This window comes from Gymnoscopelus braueri, assembly GCF_963280865.1.
Source record: "Gymnoscopelus braueri genome assembly, chromosome: 8".
NCBI classification, from domain to species: Eukaryota; Metazoa; Chordata; class Actinopteri; order Myctophiformes; family Myctophidae; genus Gymnoscopelus; species Gymnoscopelus braueri.
Genome location: NC_137609.1, coordinates 50,227,613 through 50,245,966, shown reverse-complemented (window position 1 = coordinate 50,245,966; position 18,354 = coordinate 50,227,613). Strand labels below are relative to the sequence as shown.

The window sequence follows — 18,354 nt, the reverse complement described above, 5'->3', positions numbered from 1 at the left end:
TTAAAATTACAAAGAAATTAATGATAATGGCCAATAATCCAATAATCCAATAATGAAAATATACCAATAATCAAAATGAATAAATAATGTACTATGGCCAAAACAGGCCATTATACTTAAAGGGATATTTCACTTTCAAAAAAACTTTTGGTCATTTTATCGCCTACTCAGGCTTTTGTGAGCCCCCCAGACCGTTTTTAAGTTGCTTGATTTAGTATTTAGATATTTGATAATCATTTTATCAGACACGCCCCCTTACTATACAAACCCATTATAACTTCAAATTCCATTTTTAACATGTTAGATTCATCAAAAACACCCGTCCTTGGTTCTGCTGACTCACCCTGCCCTCCTAATACGTGAGGGGGCCGTGTTTTTTTGATTACTTTTTTCAATTATTTTATTTAATTTTTTTAATGTATTTAATTTTTTTCATTTTCCAAAAGAAATATTAAAAATAAATGAAAAAAGTTATCGAAAAAACACATCAAAGTCTTCATTCATTCATGTACTATATAATATGAGTCTGGACAGACACGAATGGCTGCTGTGATGCAGTATTTCCAGTTTGTGTTCATATTACAAAACCCCACATAGCATTTTATTTAATAAAAAAAAGTTAACTTCCTGTTGATTTTACCATTTCAGTATGTAGACCCAGGTTTATAGTAAAATAAACCGGAAGTTGACTTTTCGTCTTGTTTTGCATTCTGCTATTCTCCCATATTGTCACATTGCATTCTGTTTGGGTTCCTTTATGTGCTAAAAGAGTGACTTTAAGAGCTGTTTCACTGTGCAATATAAGTCAATGAGGAGAATATTGTTAAATATCAATTTATAATCAACAGAAGAACTGTTGAAGATATATCACCATTATTTAGAGTTGCATAATAACAAGATAACCGCACGACCCCAACCTCCACCACACCATAGTGTTAGAGCCACAAAGCAACTGCTTTCTTTTTTTTCCTGAACATTTTTATCCCACGATTTTGTAACCCATTTTTTTCACCCAGTGCCAATTGCCTATGTAATCCTGGGCGCTACTCTCCCTCTGCCAGGCTAGGGAGAGCCCAGAACTGAGCTCATGCCTCCTTCAATGCATGAGGAGCTAGCAAGCCGCTTCTTATCACCTGACAGGGGGGGGTTTCACCGGTAGGACGCAGCGCGTGGAACACGTTATTCCAACCAGTTCCTTTCCCTTCCATCAGGCGCCCCAGGGGGAGGCAGCATAGAGACCAAGAAAACTACATGTTTTTTTGTGAGGGTATTACCTGCCCTATGGGACACAGGGAGAACATGCAAACTCCACACAGAAAGGTCCTTTCGCCAACCCCACCTAGGGTATGGGCACTGTTGACGCGTAGGAGAGACACAGCGTCCCCGGCGGGAATCGAACCCAGGACCTTCTAGCTGTGAGCCGACAGCGATACCGACTGCGCCACCGCTTTCTAAAAGGAGTAATTTACTGTCTTCACTTGCAGGTGCATCTGGAAATGTCACCCGAGTCCCAGGAGGTGACGTCGGAGGGCTTTGACGAGCTGAAGTCCAGCAACGCGCGGCGCTACGAGGTCCTGACTGAGATCCTGTCCTCCCTGGGACTGAGCTGTGAGCTCACAGCCCAGACCCCACCTCCCACTCCTGTCTACCTGTTCTCCACCTGCCAGGTAGGAGGATTGGGCTAATGCTCTCAGTCGCCACCACTGCTTTATTCGGATACTTTGGATTCCACAGAAGCCAGCATGTCTCCTATGGAAGCGTGTTGTGCAGCGAAACAAGCCGATCTACAAGCTCACAACGCGTCGCGCCGCGACACGTTGTGAGCTTGTAGATTTTTACATTCACCCATTCAAGCCGGGAACGCGTCTGTGTCACTTTAGATTTCTTTGGCCATTCAAAAATACTAGATATTCAAGCTCATAGCTATGAGCTTTTAGATCTGCTATTTTTGAAAAAAAAAGAAAAAAAAATGACTGCAAATCTTTGAATATACACTGCTCAAAATAATTAAGGGAACACTTACACTTAACACTTTGTGTATATGTGTGTGTATATATATTTTGGGGGTCCTTGATATGAACATTTTTTGAGAACCACTGATATTATAGCAACAAGTTTAAAAAAAAGAAGGATTTAGAAGACATTTGTGGAAATCCCCAGAAGCAAAGATTTGAGTTAAAAATGTTTAAAAAACATACATATTCAAAGATTTGCAAAAGTTTTCAAACTTTTCCCCCAAAAATAGCAGATCTACAAGCTCGTAGCACGGCACTCTGTGCCACGCTACTTTTGAATATCCCAAATTATAAAATGATGGTTATGGCAAAAAATCTAAAACGACGCGGTATGCGTTCCTGGATTGAATAGGGAAGGAATGTGATGATGGCATAATGCTGCCAGCTATTACCAGTAGAGGGCACTGTCTGACTGTGAGTTTATGGAGGAGTCTGCTACAGTAACAGTATGAATAATTGTGGCTGTCGGGGCAGAAAGCTTGTATGTCCAGAACAGTTACTTTTCAGGAAATGTAAAAAAGATCCTGATGTTCCAATGGATCCAATGTAGTCATTAATTAGTCACAAGCTCTCGTTAATACTTGTCATTGCTTCGATATTAATTAAACCTATAGGTTTACATAGACGCATACTTTTACATACTGGCAATGAAGTGTGTCTGAGGTCCGGTAGCCTAAGTCAAGGGGGTCCTCAGAGTTACTACAGGTGGGTCTGCCAAATCTTTGTGCGATGGGGAACATTAGCCGAAAATAGCCGATCTACAAGCTCACAGCGCCTCGCAGCGCGAGCTTGTAGATCGGCTATTTTTCGGAGAGTTGGTGTAGGGGGGGGAAAAGAGCAGACCAAGTACAGAGCCATATTTAGTCAGAAAAGATAATGCTGGGGTTGATCAAGCCCCGACGTGGCTACCCACGGTCAGTCCTCTTAGGGCAAGACAGGGCCACTCAGTCCGCTTCTCCGGAACTACTCTGCCGGGACCGGGGGAGCGGAGAGGCGACAAAAAAAAAAAAAATCTCCATGAATTCATGGCTACATGGGGTGTGTAACTGATAGAAATGAAAATTGGGTGAACTATTCCTTTAAGCCCTGTCACGTCTATGATGAGAGGAACGTTTTTTTTTATGGTTGCGGTTCGCAGAGCTGCCACTAGGAGGCAGCAGAGCTGCAGCGTAGGTAAGCAGGCCGAAGCACGGAGTCAGATGTTATCACTGGCCTGACTTTGTCCTCCAAATGTGTTTTTAATCTCACTTCTGACAAAGTGGAAGAGAGTCCCCTTAACTTAATGGACATAACAAAGCCCGACTGCCACTTACACTTAACCCATTACGACCGGGAACGCATCTGTGTCATTTTTTTAGATTTCTTTGGCTATTCAAAAATATCAGATATACAAGCTCATAGCGCGGCACCGAGTGCCACGCTATGAGCTTGTAGATCTCCTATTTATTTTTTTTATCGTGGAAAATGTGTGCAAATCTTTGAATATATATTATGTTTTAAAACGAATATTTTTTACTTTGATCTGTGCTTCTGGAGGGTCCATGGAACAACACATTTTGAGATGGGGGTCCGTGGCCAAATACGTATCATACGTATTCAGGTGGTCCTTGACATGGAAAAGTTTGAGAACCACTCGTATAGCGACATACGTTTTTTCAGAAAACTGTTAGGATTTAGAAGACAGAATCCCCCCAGAAGCAAAGATTTGAGTTACAAATGTTCGCTTTGAAATATACATATTATTCAAAGATTTGCACTAATTTTCAAGATTTTTCAAAAAATAGCAGATCTACAAGCTCGTAGCGCGGCACTCGGTGCCGCGCTATGAGCTTGTAGATCTGCTATTTTTTTTTTAATAGCCAAAGAAATCTAGAAAATGACACAGGTTCTCTCCCGGTCTAGATGTGTTAAACAACACAGGCATTATATGTATATTCTGATTGTCCCACAGCTAAACCCATGCTATGGGTTCAAGACGGAGCTCATAAATCACGCTGAGAAGAGGGTGAAAGTGTGACCCAGTGAAGTTTCGGGGGAACCTTTTTTGTTTGGCATTTCTGCTGAATATCAGAGCTAAGGTTTCTGCAAGTTAAAAACTGTACCAAATGATGATTATTATTATGATTGTTGGGTGTGTTTGGATAGGGGCCGTGACCCCTGGACCCCGCTGCCCCGAACACTTTCTGTTAACAAACACCAGGCTGATGAAAAGGAAAGGCAGCGATTGCTTCCAGATTGGCTGGTTCCCCCCCCCCCCCCCCCCATAGGTATACATGGGACAGCAGACAGCTGCAGACCTGTTCCACCTTCAGTACTCGACTGGTTCTGTCTGAGAATTATACACCGTCAGCCTCTCAGTTGGGATGCCCATGTAAACAAAAAAAACATATCTGAACATATCTGTGTCATTTTAGATTTGAACCCACCTTAAAAACACATTGATTGCCAAGATCAAGTTAACTCGTTTTTTCAACAAAAAATAATAATATATATATTTTATTTTTATTATTTATTATTTTTATTTTTTTTAATTTGACCCAAAGATCAAGGAGATATGAAAAATCAAAATCCTAACAGTTTTTGGAAAAAAAATCTAAAACAATCTTTTTTCAAGATTTTTCAAAAAGAGCAGATCTACAAGCTCGTAGCGCGGCACTCTGTGCCGCTCTACGAGCTTGTAGATCTGCTATTTTTGAATAGCCAAAGAAATCTAAAGTGACACAGATGCGTTCCAGGTCTCAATGGGTTAACCATTATTTTATTCTTTGGCTATACAAAAATAACAGATATACAAGCTCTGCCGCGCTACAAGCTTGTATATCTGTTATTTTTGAACGCCCCTTGATTGTATTGTTGGTCATCACCTGTGTTTTTTTAATTGGATGCAGGCAGCAACGGTAAGGTCAGTGATGCCTGATTTGATGACGCGTTGTGAGCTTGTAGATCAGCTATATTTTGTTTGGTGCGCGACACCCTCATGCAACTAAGCTGAAATAATATTGATATTACGTTTACCCTTTAAAATGATCCCTGGCTAGTGAGCCTTATATGCCTTAATACATTATAATTGCCCTGTGTAACTTAACATTTGAATTTAAAAACACCTTAGATATTTTATTTATTTGAGAGAACGTACACCTTTCACTCCATAGGGACCGCTCCCGTCGCAAGTTGATGATGTCATCTGTCATATGTGTGGTCCATGTGTGGTCCAGCCCTATGGAATGCATGTGCTAATAAAAAACATCTTAAAGGGGTAGTTCACCCCCCAAATAACTTTTTTTCTATTGATTACTCACCCCATGGAGCCTTGAATTCATGGATATTTTTTTGTTTTTGTCGCATTCCTTCCTTTATTATTTGATTATAATAAATTTAGCCCCATTGATTCCGGTAGGAGACACAAATGCATTTGTGTCTCCTACCGGAATCAATGGGGACACATTTATTATAATCAAATTATTGGCTTAGGAATGTGACAAAAACAAAAAAATATCTATGAATTCAAGGCTCCAGATGGTCAGTAATCAATAGAAAAAAAGTTATTTTGGGGGTGAACTACCCCTTTAATACTTAAGGTTAATATGAGCATCAAAGCAATGTTTTAAATACTTTTCATTAGCACATGCATTCCATACATTCCATAGGGCTGGACCACTCATGGACAAATGACATCATCAACTTGTGACAGGAGTTGTCCCTATTGAGTGAAAGATGAACTATTTCTAAAATAAATACAATATTTATGGTTTTTGAATTTTTGTTATAGAGGGCAATTATAATGTATTAACCCATTAAGACCTGGGACGCATCTGTGTCACTTTTTGATTTGAGCTAAAAAAAGCATAATTTTACACTTTGGCTGTTCAAAAATAGCAGATCTACAAGCTCATAGCACGGCACTATGAGCTTGTAGATCTGCTATTTTTGAAAAATCTTATCTATATATTGTTTTAAAGCGAACATTTTGAACTCAAATCTCTGCTTCTGGGGGGTCCCTGGAACATCATATTTTGAGATGGGGTCGGCGGCCAAATACATATCATTTTGGGGTCCTTGACATGAAAAAGATTGAGCACCACTGATATAGAAACGTACGTTTTTCAGGAAACTGTTGAGATTTAGGAGACATGTAGAGTCGGCTTCAGGTCTTAATATATTAACACTTGCATGACTAAGCTATCAATATGACCGATTTTGAGAATTTAAAGTGGATTATCTTCTCTCATGAAGCTCTGAGAAAGTTCCCCTTTCATGACTTTTCCTAAATATTTGTTTCAAATCATCTCTGTTTTTTTTTTCTTCTGAAACGTATTATAAATATGAAATATATACCATATATACCATCCCAACCGTTATATTTTGGCTAAATTGACCGCTCTCCCCCTCTCTCCCCCAGGCAAGAGCAGTTGACACCTCTAGACCCCCCGCAGAGCGGCCCGTAGACGAGCAGACTCAGAGTCTATGTTGCCATGTCTGCTTATTATAAGCGACTTTGGGCTTGTTTTTCACGTCTTTCTATTATTATTATTATTATTATTATTATTACAATTATATATATATATATAATTACATTATAATGGTAATAATAATATAGCTGCCCACGTGTTTTGTGCACAGTTTGCACACTGGGTTGTTTACAAGTTACTATAGTTCGCTTGCTGCTACTAGATTTATAGCAGCATTACAATTTTTTTATTAGGTCTTAAAATTCGTCGCAAATTACCTCGGCTATAAACCCCATAATACAATGCAATGTTTTCCTTCATTTTGTGTTGTTTGTTTAATTCTGGACTTTGACTGACATGTAACAAAGTAGCTACTAAATTGCACACATTTACATTATTCAAGGGTGGATTTCAGTGCATTCCTCTGTAATGGCCGAAAGATTGGAACCTTTGTAGTAGTGTTATTTATGGAAGATGTACTAACAGGTGCTAACGGTCCTCATCCAGCCACATCACGGGACCTTCATCAAATTTCATAGACCTGCCTGCTTATTTCTCTCTCAAAATTTGGCGACCCATTTTCCACTTTCCCTTTCACTGCAAAGCGGTGGAAAAAGATTGGATCTACAAGCATACAGCTTGTCACGCAGCAACTGTTTTATGCTTGAAGATCAGATATTTTGCGCAGGATTGAGCACATTTGTGGAACATAGCATTGTGTTCACTTGTTGCACTCGAGGGAGGAGGAGAGGAGACGCGTTTGTCAGCGACGTGGACAGCTGATAGAATGAGAGCTTTACGCTCAGACAATAATGTGAATATTATTATTATGAATAATAATAATATAGGTTTGTCACTGGGTTGTTTACAAGTTACTATAGTTCGCTTGCTGCTACTAAATGTAAAGCAGCATAACATGACGGTCATATTATGACAGTCATGACGAAACTTCAACCTGTTTTTTGCACTTTCTCCATTTACATAAACGTTCGGATTTCAAATATAAAGTTTTTATTCCGTGGCCACGGATGTTACAATTTACTTCGGGTGGGTATAAGTACCCGTAACTTCTGTATTGTTCAATAAAAAGCATTTTAATCCGATTGGCGGTCATTTTCTCATAGAGTTATAGTGTATCAGAGTGCAATTACACCTCCCAACCGATAGGGTCACGTAGTTGAAAGCATGGAGAAAATACGGAGAAAATGGCCACCGATCGGATTAATTTTTTTTTTATTGGACAATACGGAAAATATGGGTACTTATGGGTTACCCGAATAGAATTGTAACATCCCTGGCCATGAGGTAAGCACTTTATATTTTAAATCTGAACGTTTGTGTAGATGTATGGGGTGTAAATGGAGAAAGTGCAAACCTTTTGTTAACTTATAACTCGATCTCTTTGTGGTGAACGCTTGTGTCTCTTCAAGTTGTGTTTTTCCCACATTGCTTGCCTTCGGATAAAATCAAGCATTGTGTTTTGTTCTCCACATCGATGTAGCGAAAATGTGTCCATATCACCTCTTCTCTTTCTCCCGAGCCCCGTGCAAAGCATTTTACTGTTTTATTTTGTAAAGTTTCGCTCTGAAATCTGAATCCTCCTGCCATTCATTTGACGGTGGTGTGACTCTGTGTGTGTGTGTGCGTGCGCAGCTGCAACTTTAAAAGGGGGTGTGTGTGTGAGTGAGGAACAGCATGCCCTGCGCTGTGCATCAAAGGAGACAGGGAGTGACAAAATCATATAATAAATATATGATATAATATTTCGTCTCGTCTTTGTTCGTGAACTAAAATGACCATAGAGTTTAGTCCAGTCTTTATTTAGTGAATTACATTTTCGTCTCGTCTTTATTAGTCAACGAAATTGCATAATGATTTAGTCCCAGTTATTGTTTATTCATGGGTGGTGGTCTCGTCTCGTCTTCGTCCTTTGAAAAATGTGCGTTGACGAACATATTTCGTTTCGTTTTCGTTAACGAAATCAACACTGCATGGAAGTAAAAATGAGATCCCCACATACACAAATCACAAATCATGATGACATATAGGAGACAGATAGAAATACACACTAGCCTACTGCCTACACTTTCATAGACCTGCCTGCTTATTTCTCTCTCAAAATTTGGCAACCCATTTTCAACTCTCAGCTTTTTAGAAGACAATGGAACCCCCCACTGTTTGGGGGAGAAAGTGTGAACTAGTCTGGAGAACAGAGGGAGACAGTGGCCAATAGGATAGCCTGATTTGGGGATCAAAATGATCATTTTTCAGGCTTGGTGGAGGAGTATGAAACCTCAGTCATGCGAGTGTTAAGGCTTATTAGCCAGGAATCGTTTTAAAGGAAGTTATCTAGCCCAACGAATATCAAGGTCGCCAGAATGGGTATCAATACAACCTACGAAAGAGATGCAAAGAATTGACGTCGTACATGGCTTTAAATTCGGCCAACGGCAGATGAAGGGTTCAAGTAGAATATCAGACGGGACATAATGTGCAGCTATTTCACCCCTGCCATTAACATGGGCATATCATCCCAGTACTAAGTAAGTAGGTCTGAGAGGCTTATTGTTGGTATCAGGCAGAACGCGAGAGTCTATCCCCGTTTCACAATGTGCTATAGACCCCTGGGGGCCCATTTGCTGAGGTTGAGCGCAACACCTGCAATCAGTACCCAGTTACTTATACTGCACGACTTGCCGCACCCAAACCGTGCTACGCTGAACCCATGACCACTGTGGTCCAAAGGCCAGAGCTCTATACCGACTGAGCTACCCGGATAAGGTGAAGAAAAGTGTCATAATGCCAACATCCAGTGTGTGGATACAGGACAGATGTTTTATAATGCCAACATCCAGTGTGGATACAGGACAGATGTTTCATAATGCCAACATCCAGTGTGGATACAGGACAGATGTTTTATAATGCCAACATCCAGTGTGGATACAGGACAGATGTTTTATAATGCCAACATCCAGTGTGGATACAGGACAGATGTTTCATAATGCCAACATCCAGTGTGTGGATACAGGACAGATGTTTCATAATGCCAACATCCAGTGTGGATACAGGACAGATGTTTTATAATGCCAACATCCAGTGTGGATACAGGACAGATGTTTTATAATGCCAACATCCAGTGTGGATACAGGACAGATGTTTCATAATGCCAACATCCAGTGTGGATACAGGACAGATGTTTCATAATGATACAGGACAGATGTTTTATAATGCCAACATCCAGTGTGGATACAGAACAGATGTTTTATAATGCCAACATCCAGTGTGGATACAGGACAGATGTTTCATAATGATACAGGACAGATGTTTCATAATGCCAACATCCTGTTGGCATTACATCTGTGTAATGCCAACATATGTTGCTTGCAGAAGTTCAAAGAGCCCCCCCCCCTCTCCCCAGCACCCCTCTACTCCAGTGGTTCTCCGGGGACCCCCAGAGGTCCTTGAGGAGGTTCCAGGTCCCAGCAAAATAGAGTTAATCTAGCATAAAAATCAGTTTAACCACTTTAACCCTAGTTTATACTTTCTCTATTCAAAAGGGAAATCTTGACAAAGTAATTGTGAAAAAGATTTTTTTCATAACACAAATCTTGTGTTATGGGGGTCCCTGTCAAAATGTCTTTTTTTCCCCCCAAATGCATATCAATTCGGGGGTCCTCCTCCTCCTCCACGGCTTCTACTCTGAATGCCACAAAGCAGATGATCCAGGCATTTACACCATGAATATGGATTCTCACTGTGACCCCTGCACCCCCCCCCCCCCCCCCCAGCCTTTCTACAGCTGGGCTCACACACTATCACAGGATAGTGGGAAACATCCCTGGTTCTCCTGTTTGAGGCTGATAGGAAGTGATCATCTGAACCAGATCACTGTGTTGTAGTGTGAGAGGTCTCAGAGATCCATCCTTAACGCATTCAATCCGGGGACGCATAACTGTGTCATTTTAGATTTTTACTTAGCTATATAAACCATTATTTTATACTTTGGGCTATTCAAAAATTAGCAGATCTACAAGCTCATGAGCTATGAGCTTGTAGATCTGCTATTTTTGAAAAATCATGACACTGTGCAAATCTTTGAATATATATGTGTTTGTAACGTATGTTGCTATAATATCACTGGTGCTCAAACTTTTTTCATGTCAAGGACCCCCATAATGACATGTATTTGTCCACGGACCCCTATCTCAAAAATATGTTGTCCCCCATCTGCTCACAGACATGTTTGATATCTATCTGGATGATTATATCCATGCAAGTCTACAAGGAGCAGTGGTGGAAAAAGTACTCAGATATTTTACTTAAGTAAAAGTAGCAATACCACAATATAAAAATACTCTGTTACAAGTAAAAGGCCTGGGTTCAAAATGTTACTTGAGTGAAAGTATAAAAGTATTGGCATCAAAATATACTTAAAGTATCAACAGTAAAAGTACTTGAAAATGTTTGAAAATATCAATCAATATCTGCAAAGTAACTAGTATCTAAAGTGTTCAAACAATGTAGTGGAGTAAAAGCACAACATTTGCCTCTGAGATGTAGTGGAGTAGAAAAAGCACTGAAAACTGTAAATACGTACTTAGTACATAATGTTCTTAGTCTTGCTTTAATTGGTTTCGTAACATGCTGGGTAGTTGGCCCTGTGGGTGGCTAGTCAGCTGGTGGGGCTGCCACCTTGCAGCATGCTGACGGGCGTAGAGCGAGGGATTCGGGGGCAGAACTGTTCATTTGTGCCATCCTGGTACCATACGCCCCCCCCCCCCCCCCTGGGGTTACAGGCCCACCGTGCACCGAGCCCGGGCAGGCACCAGGTAGGGTTAAGCCGTCACACCTCCGTCAAGGTTACACAGTTCCTTGTCCTGGTGAGGGTGAGGCCCCCCCAGGACAGTGACAGAATAGTCTTTTACGTAGGCCTGACCTCGACTAAGTCGAATAGTCGACTGGTTAGTCGCGGGGGGTCCGAGTCGACTGCGTGTCTCTTAGTCGAATCTAGTTGAGAAAAAAAAAAAAAAAAAAAAAAAAAAAATTAAGGGCCAAAAATGTTTCTAATTGTTTTTTGGCCAAGTCTACACCTGCAACCACACGTAACTTCCACTTTATTCGTCTTATTCCTCGTCTTTGTATTGGTATTGTTTGTGTTGGAGCGCCTCAGTGCGGCTGCAGAGTTCATGTGCAACCTCTTCCAGAGAGAGATAGAGACACTAGAAACTCTGCTGGAGAAACAAAACAAACTGTGTAGACTTGGCCCTTTGAAATAAAATGTATTTTGGCCCTTTTTTTTTTTTCATTAGTCGACTGCCAGTCGACTATTGGCAATTAGTCGGCAATTAGATTCGACTAAACAAATCCTTAGTCGGGGACAGGCCTACCTTTACGCCACTGACAAGACGTTCAGTGGATGAGAGACGACTTGTGACATTTGGACCGATCTTAACAGCCCGCTGCGGTCGCGTTGGACAGCTAAGGCGACAACACTGCTGTCTATATCTCACCCAGACAAATCACAACTGTTCCTCCTCCGTTACACCGTCAGTAGGTTTAACCAGCTCCTTTCTGTTTCTGCCCAAAGATCTTTTAATCTTTCAATGGCATATTTTTCACAAAATCAAATTAAATCAGTTATTGTTAAATGACCTATCTAAACACTATTAAAAAACTATTTAACCCATTAAGACCTGGAACGCATCTGTGTCACTTTAGATTTCTTTGGCTATTCAAAAAGAGCAAGACATACAAGTAGATTGTATATCTGCTATTTTTAAAAAATCACACCCTGTGTGAAGTGGGCGGTGTCTTCCTAGCTAACCACAATACTGAATGGAGTCGATCAATCATGTACAAAAGATAAATACATTTATCTTTTGTAAAACACACTTTATGATGGACAAAACCATAACTTAAAAAAAACAATAATTTGTTTTTTTTTAAGTTATGGTTGCTTATATAGGGCTATGCACATGTGTCATGTGACACTGGCCAATCACATAGGGCTATGTATGCACATGTGTCATGTGACACTGGCCAATCACAGTCCTGAATAGATTGTGATTGGCCAATCACAGCGCAGGATAATTCTACAAACTTTTAGGGCCGGTTTCACTGCCCAAGATATTTGTACATTTTTCCAAATCTCACTTATAGGGGCGGTTTCACCGCCCAAAAATAATGACAATGTGTGCAAATCTGCTTTTCCACATGAGATGAGATCGGGTTGAAGTGCCGCGTCAGGCATGATCATCTTAACCCATTCAATCCGGGAACATATCTGTGTCATTTCTAGATTTAACCACTTTAACCATTATATATACTTCAAAAATAGCAGATCTTGTATATTATCTGCTATTTTTGGAAAATCGTGAAAATGTGTGCACATTTTTTTATATATATTAATTTTTAAAGCGAACATTTGTACCTCAAATCTTTGATCCCTAGAATAAAAATATTTACAAATGTTCGCTTTTAAAAAAAACATCTATTCAAAGATTTGCACACATTTTCACGATTTTTCAAAAATGGCAGATCTACAAGCTCATAGTGCGGCACTCTGTCTGTGCTCATATAATCTCTCAAGAACAGATTCTGCTCTGCGTTGGAATCTGTCGTGAAGGCTCGTCATAACATGTACTCACTGGGCTACAAGTGGGCGTGCCTTCAGATCAGGCCGCGCTTTACCCAATCAAATGTAGTGGGCGGGATTCACGTGTCCGCCGATTTTTCCCCCTCGAAACAAACCCAAACTAATTTAACAATAGCGTCTGCGGAGCAGACAAAACCACGGAAAGATATTCACATTTTAACTTACTCTTTAATCATAGAAACAAGTGGGCTTATAACCAAAACGATCCATGTTCTCTGGGAGAAGTGGTGTTAGTGTTCCGTGTAGAAATATTGTTAGTGGGAATGAAAACATAGTGGCACCACCGGAAGTGAAAGCTGAAGGCAGACCAAACCCCCGGTTTCCTTTGCGCACGGGTGCTACGTCGTCATTGTCCCAGAGCCAAGATGAGATAGTACAAACAGCAGAGGGCGCTGTTTTTCATTCTTATTTGGTTCTGGGTTCCCAGATTGGTGTTCATATAGCTTGACCCCAGTTTAAGGATGTTGTAGCCACAGTTTGCCTCACACATGGTAACAAAACCCTTTTTTTTAAACCACTTGAATCCTAGCATTCCTATGCTGGGGGGAACATTCATGGAAAATGTCAGATCTACATGCTGCTCGCCCAGCTTGAAGAGAGAAGAGATTTACAGCAGAGATTATAAATTCACAAATTAACAATCCTTATCGTTCACGGATTTGAACTAAGTATATACTGTAGCTTTTAAAGGGATAGTTTTTTTCTATCGATTTGTTTTCGTTACTTTCCTAAGCCAATCATTTGATGACCAGCGGACCGGTAAGGCAGCGGTTGCGGTAGGAGACACAAAGGAGACTCTTTGTGTCTCCTACCGGAAACCGCTGCCGGTCATCAAATTATTGTCTTAGGAATGTGACGAGAACGAAAAAATACCCATGAATTCAAGTCCTCCATGGTGTGACTAATCGATAGGAAAAAAAGTCATTTTGGGGGTGAACTATCCCTTTAAGTGGTGAATTGCAATCGGTTAGCGTTAGCATAAATCAGCAGAAGGATGGTCAGAGTTCTAGTCTAATTTATCCTCCGTCATGCGACGTCAAGCTCACAATGCTGTGAGCTTGTAGGTCGGCTATTTTGGTAAGTATGAATCAGGCTTCAGACACGGCTCTGCAGAGATGCACGTAAAAAAGGCCTTATATAGGGCTGGAGAGAAGGGGTTTGTGGGTAAGCGAGGCTCACCGCAGAGCTCGTCCTGTACACGTGCATATCCTGTGCGTCAGTGGTGTAAAGTAACTTAAGTACATTTACTCAAGTACCGTACTTAAGTACAATTATGAGGAATTCTTACTTTACTGGAGTATTTACAATTTGCAGTGCTTTTACTTGTACTCCACTACATCTCCGAGGCAAATACAATGATTTGATAACTTTAGTTACTTTGTAGATTTTGATTATTATTACAAAACATACATTAACCACTTCAGCCCTATGTACATTTAGGCCAGTTGAAAATAGCCGATCTACAAGCTCACAATGCGTCGCATTGTGAGCTTGTAGATCTGCTATTTTCAAAAGATTTTTATACATTTGAAAACTTGTGAAATGGGACATTCTGCACAATGAGTACTTTTTACTTTTGGTACTTTAAGTATATTTTGATACCAATACTTTTGTACTTTTACTCAAGCAAATGTTGAATCCCGGATATCTACTTTCAAAATTGCAGTATTGATACTTTTACTCAAGTAAAAAAAATCGTGGTTACTTTTCCCACCCCTGCTGTGCGTCAGACAAACAGTGACTTGTGGAGAAGGAAGGTGATATCCTTTGCCTGGAGAAGCCCAACGCAGCAGCAATGAGGAGCCTGTCAGTTCTCTGCTTCATTTGACTTGCGTTAAATGGCTCATTAGTTGAATTGTGCACAATTACTGAATTAAAACCTTGCTTGTTTTAAACACACTTGTTCAGTTAGCGATCGAATTCTCTTGTTAAACACTTAAACTCTATACTGAAGTTGACCGGTAGTGCCCCCAGGCTCTGCACTATACAGTAGGTCCCTATATACTGTACAAGGAATCTCTTTGCCAAGAAAATAGCCGATTTGCAAGCTCACAACACGTCGGAGCGCGACATGTTAGCTTGTACATCGGCTATTTTTGCACGTTTTTGAATCCTGTGTGTCCTGTGTGTGAGCAATGTAACTGAAGAACAGATGGGTGGGTTTTGCTGAGACCTGGTGGGAATGTTCAGCAGGGTTAGGGGTAGGGTTAGTATGATAATAATGTTCAGCGGGGTTAGGGTCAGGCCCTGAACACATGATTCACTTTGGGTGGAACGGGTCAAGGTCAAAATCACAGGCAGGATTTGCACCTCAAGACTCTGCCCCAGCCCCCCACCCCTAATTGTTGCATGTGTTTACCACCAAGCTGTCTAGAACGCCGTTTCCCAAACAGTGGACCAACAGTGGACCAATTTGTATGGGTCGTGTGTAAATATCCACTTTGTTTCCCTGTTTCCTACATTTAAAAAATATATTATTTTAAAAAGGTTAGAAAATAACAAAGCTAAAACATGCATTCCTCCTAATTACCCACATGAACCCTAGTGTCCCTATTCTAGGCATTGTCATAATTATGCAAATATTCTGCAAGAACAGCAGGAAGAACATCTGAAAATATTGTTTTGACAATTTTCGAGAACTTTTCATAATCATCACCTATAATGACTTCAGGTTCTAAGTGGTTACAGTTCAGGACAGGTAGGCTGCATAGTTGCCAATACCGATGTTGTAAAAAAATGATACAGACATGATACTGTATATGGGTTAAGCTGTTAGTAGTCTTGGTCTTGGTCTTTGCATGTTCAACCCATTAAGACTGATTCTACAAATGCCTTCTAAATCAGTAGTTGTCAAACTTTTTCGTGTGATGGACCCCCAAAATGTATATATATTTGGCTGTGGACCCCCCCCCCCCCCCCCCGCCCCCCCCATCTGAAAATGTTAAATAGCAGATGTCCAATCTGCAGATATACAAGTGAGCTGCTATTTTTGAATAGCCAACGCTAAAATCTAAAACGACACGGTTGCTTTCCCAGTTTTAATGGGTTAAAAAAATAGATTGTTTTCAATGACGTGTGTGTGTGTGTGTGTGTGTGTGTGTGTGTGTGCGTGTGCGTGTGTGTGTGTGTGTAAACCCACAGACACACTTTATCACTCTCAAAATGTTTCAACAATGTGTCGCAATTTGACGCGTTGTGCTATTTTCGTTACTTATGTGGCCACTCTTGTATGACAAAATAGGGCATTAAAGGAATACTTCACCCAAACAAAATCCTATCAATTACTCACCCCATGTAATTCATGGAGATTTTTTGTTTTTGTCACATTCCATTCATTGCCAATAAGGCAATATTTGGCCAATTGAAGTTAATAGGAGACCAATCTTAACAAGAGCCAAACCATATTTAAAACATTATATTTGAACCCATGGATGACTCATCAGTATAGGCTCATCAGTGATTACACTGTGAGAGTTGTTTTTGGAGTTTATATTATTATTCTATATAGTTGTGCGTCTCCTACCACAGCAGACACCGCAATTATTGAATTATTGGCTCAGGAATTATGCGACAAAAAAACGAAACAAAACCAAGGCTTCATGGTGGTGAGTAATTAATAGGAAAATAAGTCCTTTTTTGGGGGTGAACTATTCCTTTAATTTACAAAAACATAAAAAAGTTGAAAAAAAATGGAGATACGGGTTTCTGCCCGGCGGCCACGATACGACTCACTTCAGACGCTCTTCCTCTGACAGGCTGTGATGAGGACGGGTACGTGTGACCGATAGATTTTAAACATCATTTGGAGAGTCCTGTGGTGTAATGTACACAAAGAGTCATGTTCTGCTGCAACGTGGAGGCGCTTAGGTTGAATCCACAGACACACAGCTGTGTCTGGGAGGCATGCTGATTAATGTGAAGTGACAGGTGGCAGAGGAGGGGTTAATTATGAACCCTCTGTGATTAGCAACAGGCCTTGATTAAACCACACAGTCAAAGCCACGGTGTTAATTTAACTAGCATATCAAATGCAACCAAGTGGACCCTTACGGGTCCACTTGGTTGCATTTGATATGCTAGTTAAATTACATTTGTATGGTAGTTAACCCATTAAGGCCTGAGGTTCCGATTCTACAAGACGTCTTCTAAACAGTTTTCTGAAAGACGTATGTTGCTATATCAGTGGTTCTCTAGCTTTTTCATGTGAAGGACCTCCGAAATGATATGTATGTGGCCGCGGACCCCCATCTGAAAATATGCTGTTCCAGGGACCCCCCAGAAGCAAAGATTTGAGTTAAAAAATGGTCGATTAAAGATTTGTATTTATTCAAAGATTTGCACACATTTTCGAGATGTTTCAAAAAATAGCAGATCTACAAGCTCATAGCGTGGCACTCTTTGCTGCGCTATGAGCTTGTATATCTGCTATTTTTGAATAGCCAAAGTATAGTGCGTGCCAAAAAATCGTGAAGGGGTGAAGGAATCGTGAATCAGCAAGTGTTATTTGGTAGCGGCGGACATCTTTGTGGGGGATAAACAGGTTGACTCAACATTGCCCCCCCCACCAGTATGTCTGCAGCTACTATGCCACGCCCCCCCCGTGGTGACGACACATTGGCAAGCACTATAAGATAATGGTTACATTTATTATTGCGAACGCAGCGGCCGAAGGCGCACCTCCGCGCAAGTGGAGCTGACTATGAAACCGTGCTCGGGTTGTGTCTGTGTGCAGTATTGTGTGCACTGCCTGTGTGCAGCCGCGCCCCCATGTGACTCACGCTGTCATTGGCTGCTGACAGATCTCAGAGTGCACTACAGTGTGGCTGAAATCCGCCTGCCCCTGGGTGACTAATTACACTCCTCTGAGAGAAATATAGCAGCTACAGTAAAAAATAACACATCTAAAAGCATCTAGACGAGTTCATCTATTGGGATATCTAAGAATTCCATGTCATTTGTGCATATTTCAGGCCGGATGGCAAGTTGAAAACGCCTTAGTTTGAGGACAGTTTTAGATTTCTTCTTGCTATGTTATTTTCGAGCTGCGTTCGCTTCCCGCGTTCGCGCGTCTTACTTGTGTATTATTAGGTCCCTTTATTAGTGAATACAATGTCATTTTGTCCAATCTGTATGGTAGAGTATGTTAATACAGTATAACTACTATACAATTGGGGTGGTTGTAGGCCTATTTGGTCACCCTGTTCTTCTATTGAGACATTTAGATCCTGTGTCTAGC

At 40.8% G+C, this 18,354-nt stretch overlaps 2 protein-coding genes across 3 annotated transcripts in view; one reads left to right on the top strand and one right to left on the bottom strand.

Moving 5' to 3' along the window:
* Positions 1 to 18,354, bottom strand: part of psmg1 (proteasome (prosome, macropain) assembly chaperone 1) — a 228,226-nt gene that overhangs the window by 65,233 nt on the left and 144,639 nt on the right. The window lies entirely within an intron of this gene.
* hlcs (holocarboxylase synthetase (biotin-(proprionyl-CoA-carboxylase (ATP-hydrolysing)) ligase)) overlaps positions 1 to 18,354 on the top strand; it is a 94,347-nt gene that overhangs the window by 35,276 nt on the left and 40,717 nt on the right. For both annotated transcript variants that reach the window (XM_080435601.1, XM_080435600.1), the window contains one exon: positions 1,485 to 1,667. In XM_080435601.1, coding sequence (XP_080291727.1) covers positions 1,485 to 1,667 — 183 coding nt within the window. The remainder of the gene's footprint in view (positions 1 to 1,484; positions 1,668 to 18,354) is intronic.